Source organism: Marmota monax, unplaced genomic scaffold, assembly GCF_021218885.2.
Source record: "Marmota monax isolate L192 unplaced genomic scaffold, Marmota_monax_Labrador192_F-V1.1 WCK01_AAM20220418_F8-fsc00083, whole genome shotgun sequence".
In the NCBI taxonomy this organism is placed as follows: domain Eukaryota; kingdom Metazoa; phylum Chordata; class Mammalia; order Rodentia; family Sciuridae; genus Marmota; species Marmota monax.
In genome coordinates, this window is record NW_026692848.1 from 7,473,784 (window position 1) to 7,489,580 (window position 15,797).

Consider the following 15,797-nt stretch of genomic DNA (forward strand, 5'->3'; position numbering starts at 1 on the left):
CACTCACAGGGCTTAAAGCTCACTCCTCGGACTGTTCCCGCTGCTAAGCCTACTCTCACACTTACTAGGAATTCAAAATTCACCTGGAGGACAAGTGTCGCCATTCACGTAGCTCAGAATGACCGCTTCGTCCTGGTGCCTGTAATCCAGCTGCATGGATGCCAGCCGACCAAAGGACGCCCCCTTGCTCCCGGACAGCAGGCAGACGCCACCGTCCTTGCAGCCACCCTGTTCCGGGCCGGCTGCCGCGGTGCACACCCCCACGCTATACGTGCGTGACCCTCGCGTCACCTGCAAGGACAGACAGCACAAGTGGCAATGACTGCAGGCAGCACCTGGGACTCCAAGTTAGAAGCGTCACTGCAGCTTGTACAGTGGTGGCCACAAGCTACATCCAGGTGCCTCAGGGCCACCTGAAGGGCAACAGGAATGCCCTGGGCTTCTCCAGGCACCTCCGAGTGGCCACCACAAGGTGCCGCCCCTCCGGCCCAGATCATCTTCCTTTCTCTGGCTTCTCCCCGGGATTGTGGGGGCCCAATGTGGCTGCTAACCTGTCCTCCTCAACTGGGCCAGAAGAGAGGGGCCCGCTATGAGACCCCAGGCTCATCCTGCTTTCTGAAGCCGGCACCTCCTCACTTGGGACACTGAGCCAAGAGCCCAGCAGATGCTCCACATGAAAACGTGCACTTGCTCTCCTGCCCACTCTGTCCTCCCAGGATCCCCCTGCCACACACCTGAGGCTGTGTCCCAGGAACCAGGGTACTGGCTCCAGCAGGGACACAAGGGCTAGCCACTCTCTGGCTGCCAGGCTGAGGCAGGAGCAGCCCTGTAGCCCAGCCCACACCCTGGACGGACTCAGCTAAGAGGTCTAGCAGCTATGCTGGCAGTGACAGAGACCTCGCTGACGGCCGATGTGCAGACACACAGGCCGGGGGCTCCGGCACAGGGAGCTGCACACCAAGTTCTTCTCACACAGGGGCAGCTGCCAGATTCTTCCTGACGTCACACCACTGGCCGGAAGACAGCTGCCTCTATGACGAAAAGCCAGGCTGACGAAGAGCAATTCCTTCTGGATTTCTGCCAGCCAAGCTAGATCTGACCCTGCCCCATGGACGTGTGGTCCCCTGCATGTCCCAAGATGCCTCGTCTGTTCTCCATCTGTGACAGGGTCTCATCGCCTGCCTCACAGGGTCATTTGATCCTCGTGAAGCTCAGAAACTCTCTAACCCACAAGCTGCAACCCAGTGCCGGCCGTGCCCGTTAGCCAACACTCCAGCCGCCTTCCTGCCCCACACGGAGCTGCACACACCAGGCACTGTCAGGGTGGAGCCACCAGGCAGGACGAGAGGCAGCCAGGCTGTGGAAGAGCTGTTTACCTTGAAGGTGCTCCTGGAGAGGCTGGAAAGGTTGAAGCTGTAGAGCAACTGCTCGTCCGTCAGGGCGCAGCCCTCTGTCTTCACCTCGTCCGGACAGACGATCGGCGTCTCCCACTCAAACACAAAGTCACACTCGCTGGTCCTTATCAGCTTAGGAGTTCCCTGTGGTCAGGAAGAGTACAGGTCTTAAAGACCACAGGGCCCAAGCACGGCAGCCACACGCTGCACTCCCTGAACCCCTACCGGGTGTCCAGGAGGGCAGGGCTGCAGCCACAGTTGCGGGGATCAATGGGGACCTGTGACCCATAGGGGCAGCTCCCCAGGGAACACCAAGCAGGACCAACACAGTCCTGGGGTGCAGGCTGGCACCTCTGACTGCTCGCACAGCCCTATAACACCCTTGCTAGCTGCAGATTGTCACTCCCTGCTTAGAGACAGAGGACAGTGGGGGACGTGCCGCACCGTGGTTCATAGGAGAAAGGGTGTCTTTCAACATCCAGAGACAAGTCTGTGAGGGGGACATCACCACTGCTAAGGAGGGGCGAGTGTCCAGATGCTGGGGATGCATGTGACCAGGGAGGGGCAAGGCACCATGTGGCCAGACATCCCACAGGCCAAGTACTTTGAATCTGGCTGTTTATTCTTCCCTTAGAGCAGCAGAAACAGATGACGTGGCTGGGAGCTCCACCAGCCACTGCCACACAAAACCTCTTTTCCTACGATTCAAATGGAAAAGTACTTCCACTAAAGATGGAAACTTCAGGGAAGAAAGTCTACTCAGAATCCTTCCAAAACTGGACACATTCAGCATGAGATGCCATTGCTAAGACCAAGTGAGCATGTCCACTCTCACGGGGCAGCTGCTCTGGGAATTCCTAAATCACATCCCCTAATTCCACCACATTCCACCTGACGCCAGCTTAAAGCCAAGGACAGTTCCGGCTTATCTGCTTGTGTGAGATAATCTGACTCCCCTGAAGAGGGGGTCTGTGACCAAGGAGGGACGAAGGGCCGAGTGACAGGGGCTCTGTCCACCTGCCATATGCTGAGTGTTTGAAGCAGTGCAGACGACACCCACAAGCATGCAGATATGCTCACGATGGGGCAGCTCCCTGCTTCTTGGTAACTCAGCACTGTGTCACACCCTCAGGACTCATGCACAGGGACAGCTGAGGGCTGGGAGGTTCCCTGGGCCTCTGCACAGAGCAGTCAGGGGCAGCAATGGGAGTTTCCCCCAACAACTGTTCTTTCCTCGTGCCGGGGGCCACCAGGTCACTTCCTGCCACTGTCAGCACATCCATGTCCAGCACAGTGACCTTCCCATCAAACCTGCTCTAGCTAAAGGATGCCAGGATCACCTTCATTGAAACCACAATTCATCACCTGCACCCCTCAGGGTGAGATGAGCCTGGGGACCCATGGCGTTTAGGATTCTCAGAGGCAATGCAGGATTTGTTATTTCCATTACATAGCACAACCCCCAAACCCTGTGCAAGCTCATGGATATTTCTGTAGCAGTTTGTATGAATTTTCACAATAGATGGGACAAATGCAGATCCTAAGAAGCTTCAGTACTCATTATCAAAGGGGTGACAAGTTCTTAGAGCCTCAAGGGCCCCAGAAGCACAGAACCAGGGCTGAGGCCGCGCTACCCAGGAAGAGCTGCCCGTGGGAGCAGTAGCTGGACCTGCCACCCCAGTCACTGAGACACAGGAGCCGGACCCTCCCGTTTTGACTCCTTTCACACTGGGGGGAGGGCTCAAGGGAACCAACCGACAGACACAAACTCTTCATCACAGAACAGTTCTCATTGTAATGGAAGTTGGTCTCATTCTTAAAAAGCACCAGAAAGGTCAATAACTTCCAAAGCTGTGCTTTTGTTCTTTGCTGACCTTTGAATTTAGACTAAGTTCCAAATGATGCCCAAAAACCTGACCTCTCTATAAGGAGGAAGTCAGTTTAAAAAAAAAAAAAAAAAAGTAAGACCCTTAAATACATGTAGCCAATGCTGGGTGCCATTTCTACACTCAAAGGTCACAAGTTTTTGAATTCCAACAAGCCTCCACGCAGGATGAAGGCACTCATTCCTCAGACCCAGATGCACACTGAGCTCGTTACCCAAGGCAGGTGTTTCGTACCCTTTGACCTGAAACGTGCTTCACAGTTATCCAGCCTGGCTCGCCAACCCACACTTAAGCATCTAGACTGACCGGAGGCCACCTACCATGCTGACGCCTCTCTTGCAGTGGAAGGCAATGAGCGAGGTGTAGTTGAAATGCCTGTCCGCTAGGCATGGAGTGCTGCTTTCAAAATTCAGGTAAATTTCATTGGCCACTGGATTGAGGATTGGAGGGCCTGTGACCCGGCCAATATCCTAAACAAAGGAGAGAGTGAACAGCACTTCAGGAAATTAGTTGTTCCAAGGTTAGTGGAGTGAGAGCTAATACGGAACTGTGAAACTCACACTTCACCAATTCTGAAAACCAACAGCACCTGAAGACACTGGGTCAAGGCCATGCCAAGTGGGAATCTGCACAGAGACCCGGGGAAGCCCATATGACAAGGTCATCTGTTCAGGAACGAGAGGTGTTTCTATCAGCCAATTTTCAGAGTCGAAGTAACTGGGTTTTCTGTCTCTGGCCATCTCAAGGTCCTCCCTACCTGATGGTGGAGGTGGGAGCCCAAGCTACGCCCACCCCACCACCCCCATGCTGCCCCGGACCTACCCATTCCCTCCGCTCATCAGTACCCACTGGGCAGGTCCTCAAAAGAGGGAACAAACTGGTTCACCAATTTTTATTGCTTAGTGCAGCCACAGACACACAGTAGCTGCTCAATTAGAATTTCTAAATGAATAAACAACGAAAGAAGAGTGAATGGCCAGGAAAGGGACATGTCATGAATATATGGACATGTGCATGAGCAAACATGCATGAGCATATGTGTGAACACGCATGTACTGCACACGTGTTTCTTCCCTGTGATTCAGTTTTTGGCTGCTATTCATTCATCACCACGGAGCATGTTTGGACTTGAAATTTAGATGAATTTAGAAATTCATCATTTAGAAATCTGACGAAGGATGGCCAAGCAGGAGAATTCAGCAGGGCAGATCTCTCAAAAAATGACTCACAACTGAAGCTCCCTCACCTGCCCTGTTGCCCACGGCTGTAGCCTGTACCACAGACCACTTCCAGCGTCCTCTACACCAAAGGTACAAACAGTATCCTACCTATCTCTCTAAAACCCATATCTAGACATCTTACCATAGGGTTTACCCTTGGGAGCACTCAGACACAGAACAAGAACAGAAACAGAGAACTTTTGAAATACATTTCAAGTACAAAATCACCCCAAGAATTTGACAAAATATGAATATAGCTCATATAATTTTTTTAAAATCCAAACCTATAGTAAAAGGTACTAGTGTAAACCAACACTTTGAAGAGTTGTTGTTAGCAACTGCACTCTTGCCCTTGTTTATAACTTGCTACAAAAAAAAAAGTGCCCATATTTCACAAGCATTTTCATTACACAGGTATTTCAGACTAAGAAACCAATCTATGCCAATGTTCCTTCCTACCACTGAAGATTATAGGTGGTGCACACCTATAATCCCTTTGAGAGGCTGACAGGGGAGGATCATAAGTTCAAAGCCAACCTCAGCAACTTAGACTGTTAGGCACCTAAGGAGACCCTGTCTCAAAACGAAAATTTAAAAAGGGCTGGGGATGTGGCTCAGTGGTTAAGTGTCCCTGAGTTCAATCCCTGGTACCAAAAAAAAAAAAAAAGATTCCCCTGATCAGGGTACCCTGAGACTCCTAGAACAACACCAAAGTCTACCTATACATATAGGTTCACATTTTCTTACTCAGATTAATGACTGTCTGGCTACCATTCCAGGCTGATCATTCAACACCCAAACCCTTCACTTTACCCAGAACACATAACCCAGCTCATTTCTCCACTTTGCCTGACTAACTCACCCCCAAAGGCAAGAAGCACAACACAAAGGTTTCCGCCAATAGTCCCACAAAGACCCTCGCCACCTGGATGCTCCATACTCACTATCGGGGGGCCACTGACTGGAACTTTGCACACCGCAGACCCTGCGGGACAGGGCACCCCGTGCATCGGATTCAGCGGCTGGCAAATGTTGATGTAGAAGTCCGGGTTGGTGTCGGAGGTGTCATCCTCACTCTCGTCGTAGGCCTCGTAACCACCAGTGCGGTGGATGAGCGGGGACAAGTCGATAATGGAGCTTCCGTTCCTCACGGAACACTCTGTCTGTTCAATAGGAAAGAGCGCACGTCGGTTCTACAGGGGAAGATTTCCTAAGGCTCCCACAGTAAGGACTCCAGAGCTGAACCACAGGAGCACAGGGCAGGCAGAGGGTCCCGGGACTTCACTCCGTAGCACCGGGCGGGAGGGGCGGGAGTGGTCAAGGCCACCAGTACCTGGTGGGGGGGCGAGGGAAGTGCACAGCTGGGGTGGGGGCCGGTGTCGGGCATGGGCTTCCCCGTCCTGGACTCACCGCTTGCTCGCAGGCCAGGGGCGTGTGCCAGGAGAAGAAGAGGGTGCACGTCTGTTTGTCCAGGGAAATGAGCATGGGCCTGTTTGTGGGCCCAGCCTCAGGCCTGCACACAAAGCTGATGACACTCTTATAGCTCAGGCCAGACTTGGAGGGACACGGGGACCCATCCTCGTACACCAGCTGTAGCACCTGGTCCACGTAGGTCAGCTTCTTGCTGGCCTTGCCCACGCTGATCCTGGTCTGTCCGAAGCAAGCCCCTGCATGTGGGAGGGGGAGGAAGGCACAGTCAGGGAGTCAGTGGCCAAGTTTTCTGAGACCTTTCCACAAAGTCATAGTCACTAAGTCTGGCTTTGGCCATCACTGTGCTGAGCTTCACAATGCAGCCCCCCGGGCCTGAGGACTGCTGAGATGACGGTGTGGGTCTTGGCTCTCCTTGTGACTGCCAGTGCCAGAAGTTGGGCTGGGGACAACCAGACAAGGGAGACAACACTCGAGGGGCAGTAGCACTCACCCACACCAGGAGCGCAGTTTTCATTGTCCCCACAGATGCTCATGTAGACGAGCCCCTTCTCGCTGTAGGCAGCCGTGAAACCAGTTCTGCCACTCAGAGAGCTCAGGTCGAAGAGGTGTCCTGCGGTGGAAGGGGAGGGACACAGTGATTCCAAGGAGCTCAGCCTCAGGGAGCCTGTCTCCAGCAAGCTCATGCGGATCGCGTCACTGCAGGTGTCAGGCCCCTGACCCCTCCCCACCCATCTCCACTGCCCCAGCTTTAGGGGGTGGTCCACCTTTCCCCAAAGGCCATCGTGGCTCCCAGCACCTGTTCCTGCTGGAGTACCACGCAGCCACAAGGACTCCCAAGGCCTGGCATCCACCTGCCAGGGGACCACCACCCACTCCTTTCCAGGCACCCAGACAGAGGGAGGCAGAAGCCTCCGGCTCGTCTTGTCTGCCAGGTGGGCTCTGGAGTCCAGAGGTAGCATTCAGGAGCTCGTCACCCCCATGGGAGGGCGAAGAATGGCTTTGAGAGCCAGGTGGCCTCTCCCACACTGAATCAGAACCAGTGTGAACACAAAGGCCGACCCAGAGGAAGGGCCAACGTGCCCAGCCACAGGATGCTCCTGCCAGGGTGCCTGGCTGCCCACCGCCTTCCCTCGCCCCTCACCTGTGTGGGGTTGGTGACAGCTCCGCCCCCTCACCTGTGCTGCCTGGCACAGCCCCGCCCTCACCTGTGTGGGGTGGGTGACAGCCCCGCCCCCTCACCTGTGCTGCCTGGCACAGCCCTGCCCTCACCTGTGCTGGGGTTGGTGACAGCCCCGCCCCCTCACCCGTGCTGCCTGGCACAGCCCCGCCCCCTCACCTGTGCTACCTGGCACAGCCCCGCCCTCACCTGTGCTGGGGTTGGTGACCTGGCAGTCGTCATGCACACTGCTCCTCACGGGGCAGGCGGCGGCCGTGGGCCAAGAGAAGGTGTACTCGCACTCCTCCACGGCGCTGATGAACAGGGGCCTGGAATTCTGCAACAGGCGGACAGCAGCCGGCGTCACACAGCTGCCACGCGGGCAGTGCCAACCCTCACCCTGCAAGACCCCACGAGCGCGTGGAAGTCCTGCTCAGTGTCACTATGGGACCAGGGCAGGTCAGCAAACGTGAAGGGTGGGGACCTGTTGCTGAGACGCCCCATGGGCCCCACGGATGGGTCAGGGAAACCAGCTGAGAGGACCAAGGTGGCCCAGCAGGTAGGAGAGGCTCTGGGGGGGCCAAGGCGACACGAGGAAGGCTGACTGACGGAACCCTGACTGCTCGAGCTGCCCTCTGCTGTGGGTCAAACAAAAGACCCAGAGGGCTGGTCATCGATCCTACCAGCCCTTCCCCTGGCAGCAGTGTGCTCACGTGGCCAACACCTGCCCAGGGGAAGAAGAGCCCTCACGCACTGCGCCTGACACCAGCCACTTCCCACGGCTCCTCCACCCTCCTGACAGCCAGCAAGGCAGGGCTGCCCCAGGGTGGGACAAAGTCACGAACCGGGTTCGCAGCTAGGCAGAAAGAGCACCCCCAAAACAGGCCTCCTCCCAAGTGGCCTCCTAGAAGGCGGGCAGCCGTCGCCACTCTTCTCTACGCTTCTGGGACCGAGTCTGGCTCCACAGAGCACCAACTAACAAGCCTGGCCCTGCGAGGCTGAGCACCGAGGAGTCACGACTGTCCCCCTGGATAGCAGACCCAGCTCCTGGCCAGCTGTGTCACCGAGCTCTGTGCACCCCAGGGATGCACGGGTGCCTGTCTCGCTGGCCCGCGGATCTGCACCGTCGTGGAAGCCACGCCACTCACCGCTTGGCTCTCGCTGCAGGTGAACCGGAGGGTGGCCGACTTTTTCCGAATCTTATCTGGACACAAGTCGCCATCCGTGTACTTTAGGACAATGACGCCATCTCTCCACTGAGGACTGTCCCTTACCCTGCCAAGGTTCACAGGCTTGGAGCCATCCAGCAGACACACGGCCGCCTCTGGAGGGCACGGCTCTGCAACGTGAGGAGACACGACGAGGCATTACCTGCAGGGACTCCGTCTGTCTCTCCTGGCACCTGGCACAGTGGTCACACAGGGCCCCACCAGAACCCCAAGTGTGAGACCAGCCTCAGCAACCTAGGAAGAGTCTGACTCAAAATAAAAAGAACTGGGGATGAGGCTCAGTGGAACCTGGGTTCAACCCCCAGTTCCAAAAAAGTAAAAAACACAGCTTAACCCAAAGGGACAGCAGCAGCCACCAGCCTCGCCCCCTCCAGCCTCCATCCCAATGCCACTCTGCTTCACACAGCACTTTCTCCCCCTGAAGTGCTATTTTACCACAGAAGGGCCAGGAGCAGCCATGGGGAGTGGTGGGGACAGCCAAGACACAACAGATGCATCCTTTCCCAGCCCCACACAGGGGGAAGCCCCAACTCCTCATTAAGTCAACAGGCTGTTCTGAGTGGTCTGCACTTGTGTGCCCTGTATTCAAGATTCACCAAGAACACTCTGCCAGTTCCCAGTCACCAAAACCGCTGTGCCACCTGCCCCAGCTTAAGAAGCAGCCCACACCACAGTGCAGGACCACAGGGTCACAGCCCACCCCACACAAGGGGAAGTGGGCCACCAGCCTCCCGCCACACCCGTGAGAACACCTTTTCACAGTTAGAACAGCTGCACCCCGAGCTTGGCGCCTGGACTTCTGAGGTGCCAAGCTCAGAAGTGCTCATGGGCCCACACATGCCCCTGACCTCGAGTCTCCACCCTAATACTAGAGTCCCTGCATGGTGACGAGCACAGGGCACACACCAGGGTGCCTGTTCCAGCCTCCACCTCCCACCCTGTGAAGACGCACTTGCTCCTTCCCTTCCACGATCCTCACACTCAAAGTAACCACGTTCCCACCCAAGCCCTCAGCAGCGGGGAGCCTGGACCACACCAGAGATCAGTCACCGAGACCCTTAATTACCCTGCCTGCCCCAGAGGTGCCCCCAGGTCACCGCCCTGCTCACCAGTGCCGGCCTGTGGAGCCAGAGACTTGCAAACATTGATGAGGTAGTGCTCAGTGGCCCCCGTCCTGGTCACCGCCTCCCAGTTGTCGCTGTATCTCGACAGGGGTGAGAGGTCATAGGAATTGCCAGCCCCATCCCTGCAGGGAGGAGAAGACCACAGTCAGTTCAGTGCCCCATCCAGAAGGGTTGCAGTGTTGTTGAGGATTCACCCAGGGACAGAGAGAACGTCACAGAGGATGCCCCTGCCCAGCCAGGCAGACCGCCTTGACACCACTGAATTGTGAAGACTCACATTAACAAAACTAAGTCCAATCCAAAAATCATCTCCAAGTGCTGGGCACACACAGGCCACGAGAGGTGGAGCTCGCTGCCCAAGGAGCCAGCAGCTGAGGACTCAGGGCACACCAGCCACTCCAGGAGCAGCCTGGCAGGCCACCTGCTGCCCAAACCCACGGCCACAAACAGGCACAGAAGGAAAAACAGGTTGTGCTGACCTCGTGCCCAGGATGAAGACGCGCTGCTATGCACCAGGTGTGCGCAGCACTGAGCACCAGCACGCGCCAGGCCCAGCAGGATGGCAGCTGAGCAACTGCAGACCCACCCCTCGGGCTCAGCACTTACAGGAGAATGAACAGGGCCCATTCCTCCAGAAAGTGCCGGCGAAGCCAGGGTGCCGCCTGGACACGTAGAACCACCTATCTTAAGGAAGCCAGCAGAAGTCGTTAGTGAGAAAGACCATGGACAAAACCCCGGTCTTCAGTGTAGAGCATGCTAGATGGTGACAGGAGCTGAGGGGGCAACAGCCCTGAGGAGGGGAAGCTTGGGGAAGTGGCAACTGTAGAGAGAGCAGCCAGGGAAGGCCTCACTGAGGGGCCCTCTGCGTAAACCCCAGAAGAAACAGCCTGAGGCCCAGGAGCAGCAGCACCATCAGAAGAACAGCGTGAGCCAGGGGCCTGAGGCACACAGCCTGGTGCACTCAAAGAAAGGCAAGGGTGCCGGTGGGACAGGGAGAGTCCGGAGTGAAACGGGCGAGTCAGAGACCCACCACGGGGACAGCACGTGGGGTCCTTAATCCCAGTAAGAAGTGCAGCTCAAGCTTCCACATGACACGGCCACGTGTCAACTACACATCTGGACTAGTGGGATGTTCGGCAAGGGCAGGGGGCAGGGAGCCCACTGCAGCGGTCGCTGCGGAGCAGCAGGCAGAGGAGAGGCAGAAAGTGGAACCAGGCGGAGTCAGCAGAAGGCGCGAGGCAGCCAGAGGTGCAGCAGGGAGGAGAGCTCAGGGTCCGGAAGCTCCTAAGGTCCTAAGACCTTATGGGAGAAAGGAACAGGGCACTGACAACAGCGGGCAGGAGGGGCAGGGGCCAGAGATGGGCCCACTGCAGGTCGAGGGGCTCAGAAAGAAACCGCTGAACACGCGGGCTTCTCCTCAGCCGACTCCTCCCACAGCAGCCACACTGCAGGGGGGCCAGGCCAGCGCGGGTGGGGGGCTGCACCTGGGGAATATGCAGAGACTCTGCCATATTACCTGGGGGGCTCTGGTGCCCCTGACGCTACAGTGTGAGTATGTGGGGGGGGGGGTCCTACAACCAATCCCCCAGGGACACCCATGGATGACTACGTTGTTTTTTTTTTTTTTTTTTTTTTGGCCTATTGGGGTTTGAACCCAGGGGGCTCTACCACTAAGCTACATCCCAGCCCTTTTCATTTTCAATTCTGAATCGAGGTCTTGCTAAGTTGCCCAGCTGGCCTTAAACTTGCAATTCTCCTGCCTTGGTCTCCTGAGTTTCTGGGATTGCAGGTGTGCGCCACTGTGCCTCACTACAATCTTCATCTTGAAAACAGTCATCGATACTGTTGGAGGCTGACCAGAAGGGACACAGGTGCCTGTAATGGTTTAGATGTGAGGTGTCCCCCAAAGCCTTACACATGAAGCAATGCAAGAAGTTCAGAGGAGAAATGATGAGGCCATGGCCTTAACCTAGTAGATGAAGTGATCCCTGAGGGGTTCAGCCGGGTGGTGGCTGGAGGAGTGCGGCACTGGGGGGGGGGGGGCAGAGCTGAGGGTGTATCTTTTGTATCTGGAGAGTGGAGTCTCTCTGCTTCCTGATCATCATGTGAGCTGCTTCCCTCTGCCACACCTCGAGCCCCGAGGAACACACCCTCCTGTCCACAGGCGAGAGCTCTGAAACTGAGAGCCCTCAAAGACACTTATTCTCCTCCCCACTCGTTCTGTTCTGGTCATTTAGTCACAGCAGTGGAAAAGCCGACGAAAACAGTGCCCTTTGGAGTTACGGAGGGTTCCAAAAAAACCACAAGAAATTATATAAGTAGTGGAAAAGGCTGAAGGGAGAATATGGGGAAGGAGCTATTTTACCTTATATACACTTTTACTCTGTTACTATATAGACACACACGCAAACTTTCACTGTGAATAATCAGGAATTCCCCTTTGACTTAATTCCACTCAAAAACTTTGTATAGACATACTTTTGGGACAAGAAAGAAAATAAAAATTACATATATAAATACCAGAAAACTGAAGATTGCCCTGAAATAATACTTCGGAACATGGCTTAGAAAAATCAAGGAAGAAAATTGAATACAGAAGAGAAATTTGTATGAGACTTGTTTTTGTTGTACTATGAATTGAACCCACAGCTTTGGACATGGGTCTCAGGAGCATGTTGGGGTCACGGGGAACAAAGATCCAGGAACAGGGAGCCCCTGAAAAGCTGGTGGCCAGCGCTGCCCCATCCTGCTCCTCACCCCGGCCCACCTGTGTCCCTCCATCACCCTCTCCATGCTGCAAGGACTTGGGCAAAGGGCCTCACTGTCGCCAAAGCTGAGTCCCTGACATAAGCAGGGGACCTGGCCCGCTCTTTCCTCCCCTGCCCGGGAACCCTGAGAGGTGCCAACGCTCGAACATTCTGCTTCTGCTCCGGTCACCACCTCATGTGCATCTGACACAAGACAGTCACAGACTCTGCCAGGTGCCTGGGGAAGAAGGCCAGATAAACTGACCTTATGTGCTAAAGCAAAGCACACCCAGGGAACCGGCCGACACACAGCAACTCACTTGAACGAACACTCAATCACACTGAAGGGTGGGCAGGCGTGCTGTGTTCGCCACTCAAACAGGTAGGAGCAATCCGAAGTCTCCCTCAGGAACACTGGCTGCAAAGTGAAGATGGACGTGGGTCAGAATAGGAATGCAGAGCTTCGACAGCTTACACTCCGAGTTTCAGGATGCAAACAAGGAGGAAAAGCTATGTCCAGTAAAGCCCAGAGGAACAGACCGCGCTTCCAACACATTTCCTGTAAATGACGTTTTTAACTGAGCTATCCGGGAGATTTTATGAGACCCAAGAGCCAACTCAGTTAAGACAAGGGCAGCTGGGGGAGGGCAGGGGACTCTGCAGGGCTGGGGTGGGCGCTCACCTTCTGTGTGGTCCGGTCACAGTAGAAGAAGATGGTGGTGGAGCGCTGGTACACCTGATGGCAGGTGTCGCCCCCGGTGTAGTTCATCTTCAACAACCCATTTTCATAAGTCAGCTTCTGAGTCAGGAGACCTGTTCAAGCAGCAGCAGACCAAGCCAGGTTCAGTTCACAAGTCCCAGGCTGCTACACCCATCCTAAGCTGTGTCGAGTCACAACCTGAAGAGCTGGGGGGCAAAGCACCCCTGGACCACGGGTGCCGGATCACCCACCCCCCGTCACATCACACCACAGGAGGCCTGAAGCCAGACCCCTTCCCGCCCAGCACGCAGCACAGCAGACTAACCTCAGGTCTGGTGAGGTGCCAGCACGCCTCAGCCCAGTCCTGAGAGGCTGTCTCTGCCCCTTCTCACCACGGAGCTGTTCTACTGCATCTTTTAGAGCTCCTAAGCTGATTAAGTCTGGCCCAGGTGCTGAGATGACAGGAGTAACTGTCTGCTCATTACGGCCAAGCCCTACACTGAATGTGTCCCCTGTGACTCAGCCCAGAAAAGAGCACCTCCAAACACCCACTAGCTGCTCAGTGTGTCCTCCAGGTGTTACAGAGCAACAGACCTTGGAGTCAGAAACACACTCAGCGAGTGACATGCTTCAGTGTGAACTCCGACCAAGAAAGCACCTGGGGTCAGAAACATCACTCACACGCTGCCGCCGCAAAACACACGCTCCTTCCTGCTCTAGAGAAACGCTGTCCCCGGTGGAACTGCCTGACATTTTAATTCTATTCTTTGCATTTTAATTTTGTTCTGTTCTCTGCTGGACTTGCAAGTCCAACAAAAGAAAAACGAATGGTACCTGCCACTTTGTGAAATCCCTCTGGCCCCTGCTTTTCCTGACACGACGCGACCACCTTGGACCTGTCAGGGGTGGGGCAGACGTCTGAGGACAGCTTCCCACAGACGCGGAAGTGGTAGTTGTACTCGCCGGCGCTCACCACGGTGTCCTGGAGGCCCAGAGGCCTCAGGTCATACAGGTTGCCGTGCCTGGGGTCCTTCACCTGGCAGTTGTCCCCTGCAGGAACACACAAGCAAAGGCGAATGCCACGGCACAACAGCCCTGCTTCCAGGCAGGTCAACAGGCCTTAAAACAGGCATTAAAAGCCAACACCACACTATTTTGTTTACATATAAACTACAAATTGTCCCTCAAACGCCTTTTGAGAAAAGCCAGTCTCAGGATTAAAACCCACTTCATCACATCCAACCAACCCAACCCAACCCGAGGGTTTGTAAGTATGAGAAGACAAAAGTACGTCAACGCAGGTGTGTAGGAAAGGTTCACTGACAAGCTGCAGTAAAAGGAAAGACTCAAGGACAGGACATGGTCCACCGCTGGAAGTGCTTCCCAGTCCCCTCCATAGTGGCCGTCATAGGCTCACAGCTCAGGCGCACGTGCAGCACTGCTACCCTACGTCACGGTGAAGAACAGGCCAGGCTCACCTTCCGCCCTGACCACGGGACAGGCCTCCACCGTCCTCCACACAAACACGTACTCACAGTCGTCCAGCAGCTGGAACGTGGGAGACCCCTACAACACAGACCAACGGCGCACTTTGTTTTCCACTTACTTATTTTTAAAAAATTAATCAAATGATGGCCACAACTTATACCCCATGCAAGCCTCTGTGAGTCCAGCATGGAGCCAGACCCGGGACTGAACATCGCATTCTAGCCAAACCCCACTGGTGGCCAAAAACCATGAAGGAACCGGCAGGCTTCCCGGCACAGTCGACTGGATGTGAAGGGAGACGGGCACCGCAGCACGCCTGGCCCCTGAGTACGCACCGAGGTCTGAGCACACTCGAACGTGATCCTGGTGGAGAAGCGCTGAGTCCCACATTTATCGCCGTTGACATACACGATGCTCAGGGACCCGTTTGCCGCCATCTGGGGGCTAATCTGCACCACACCCAGGTTCCAGCTGTTGTCCTCTGACACCAGGCATGACCCCACTGCGCTGCCTGAGAGAACCGAGTGGTGTTGGGCTAGGGGAGGACAGGAGGCTGCCCCCCACCTGAAGCCCTGCAGAGGGACTGGACAGGCTCAGCAGAGCTCACCATGACAGCCGGGCACATAAGGCAGGGGGTTGCAGACGCTCAGGTAGAAGGTCCTCTTCCTCCCACCCGCGGAGGTGTCCACCGCCGTCCAAGGCTTCCTGACAGCACTCAAGGCGCTCAGGTCGTACTCGTTACCGGCCGAGTCTGAAACACCCTTTCTCATCAGTTCCAGGGCCACCTTTCACCCAAGTGAGGGTGGCTGACACCCCTGACCCCAAGGCCCAGAAGAGCCACCACAACCAGGAGGCTTTTCCATGCAGGAGGACAGCCACGCGGCCCCTAAACTGCCCACACGAAGAGACAGCAGGGCCGGCCCGAGACGACCGCTCAGCGCACACACACATATACACTCAGAAGCGCACACGTGCTCTCACGCATCACACGCACACGCGCGCGCGCGCGCACACACACACACACACACACACACACTGTTCTCACCCAGCCCACCACTGTTAGGCCCCGGCTCACCGGTGACCTGGCAATCCACTGGAGAAGGCACACAGGCCAAGGCCGTCTCAAACTCAAAGAAGGTGCTGCGGATGCCTCGTGTGGAGTCGATGTCCTGGTGCAGGAATCTGGGGGTTCCTGGGTAGACGTCAGCGTTGCAGAGGAAGCGGATGATAAACACAGTGCCTGGGGAGCAGGGAGCCAGGGTTAAGCAGCAGCTCAGCGCAGCCCCTGCCCCGCGCCACGCAACCGCCACCCTGGGAACCAGTCACCGCACGTGCTGGTCTGTGCCCGGGGACCTGATCCGAACACTGAGTGGCCACACTCATGGCAAGTGACCCATGTCATCAGGGGTTCTTGTCACAGGC

At 55.9% G+C, this 15,797-nt stretch overlaps 1 protein-coding gene across 1 annotated transcript in view; it reads right to left on the reverse strand.

Annotated features, from left to right (window-relative positions):
• Positions 1-15,797, reverse strand: part of Igf2r (insulin like growth factor 2 receptor) — a 95,908-nt gene that overhangs the window by 18,348 nt on the left and 61,763 nt on the right. The window contains exons 23-38 of the mRNA XM_046449269.1: positions 15,451-15,615; positions 14,983-15,126; positions 14,711-14,886; positions 14,366-14,453; positions 13,722-13,937; positions 12,870-13,000; positions 12,508-12,605; positions 9,426-9,562; positions 8,236-8,426; positions 7,298-7,424; positions 6,422-6,541; positions 5,911-6,167; positions 5,445-5,663; positions 3,601-3,750; positions 1,377-1,538; positions 84-291 (exon numbers count right to left, since the gene is read on the reverse strand). Of these exons, the coding sequence (XP_046305225.1) occupies positions 84-291; positions 1,377-1,538; positions 3,601-3,750; positions 5,445-5,663; positions 5,911-6,167; positions 6,422-6,541; positions 7,298-7,424; positions 8,236-8,426; positions 9,426-9,562; positions 12,508-12,605; positions 12,870-13,000; positions 13,722-13,937; positions 14,366-14,453; positions 14,711-14,886; positions 14,983-15,126; positions 15,451-15,615 (2,589 nt within the window). The remainder of the gene's footprint in view (positions 1-83; positions 292-1,376; positions 1,539-3,600; positions 3,751-5,444; positions 5,664-5,910; positions 6,168-6,421; positions 6,542-7,297; positions 7,425-8,235; positions 8,427-9,425; positions 9,563-12,507; positions 12,606-12,869; positions 13,001-13,721; positions 13,938-14,365; positions 14,454-14,710; positions 14,887-14,982; positions 15,127-15,450; positions 15,616-15,797) is intronic.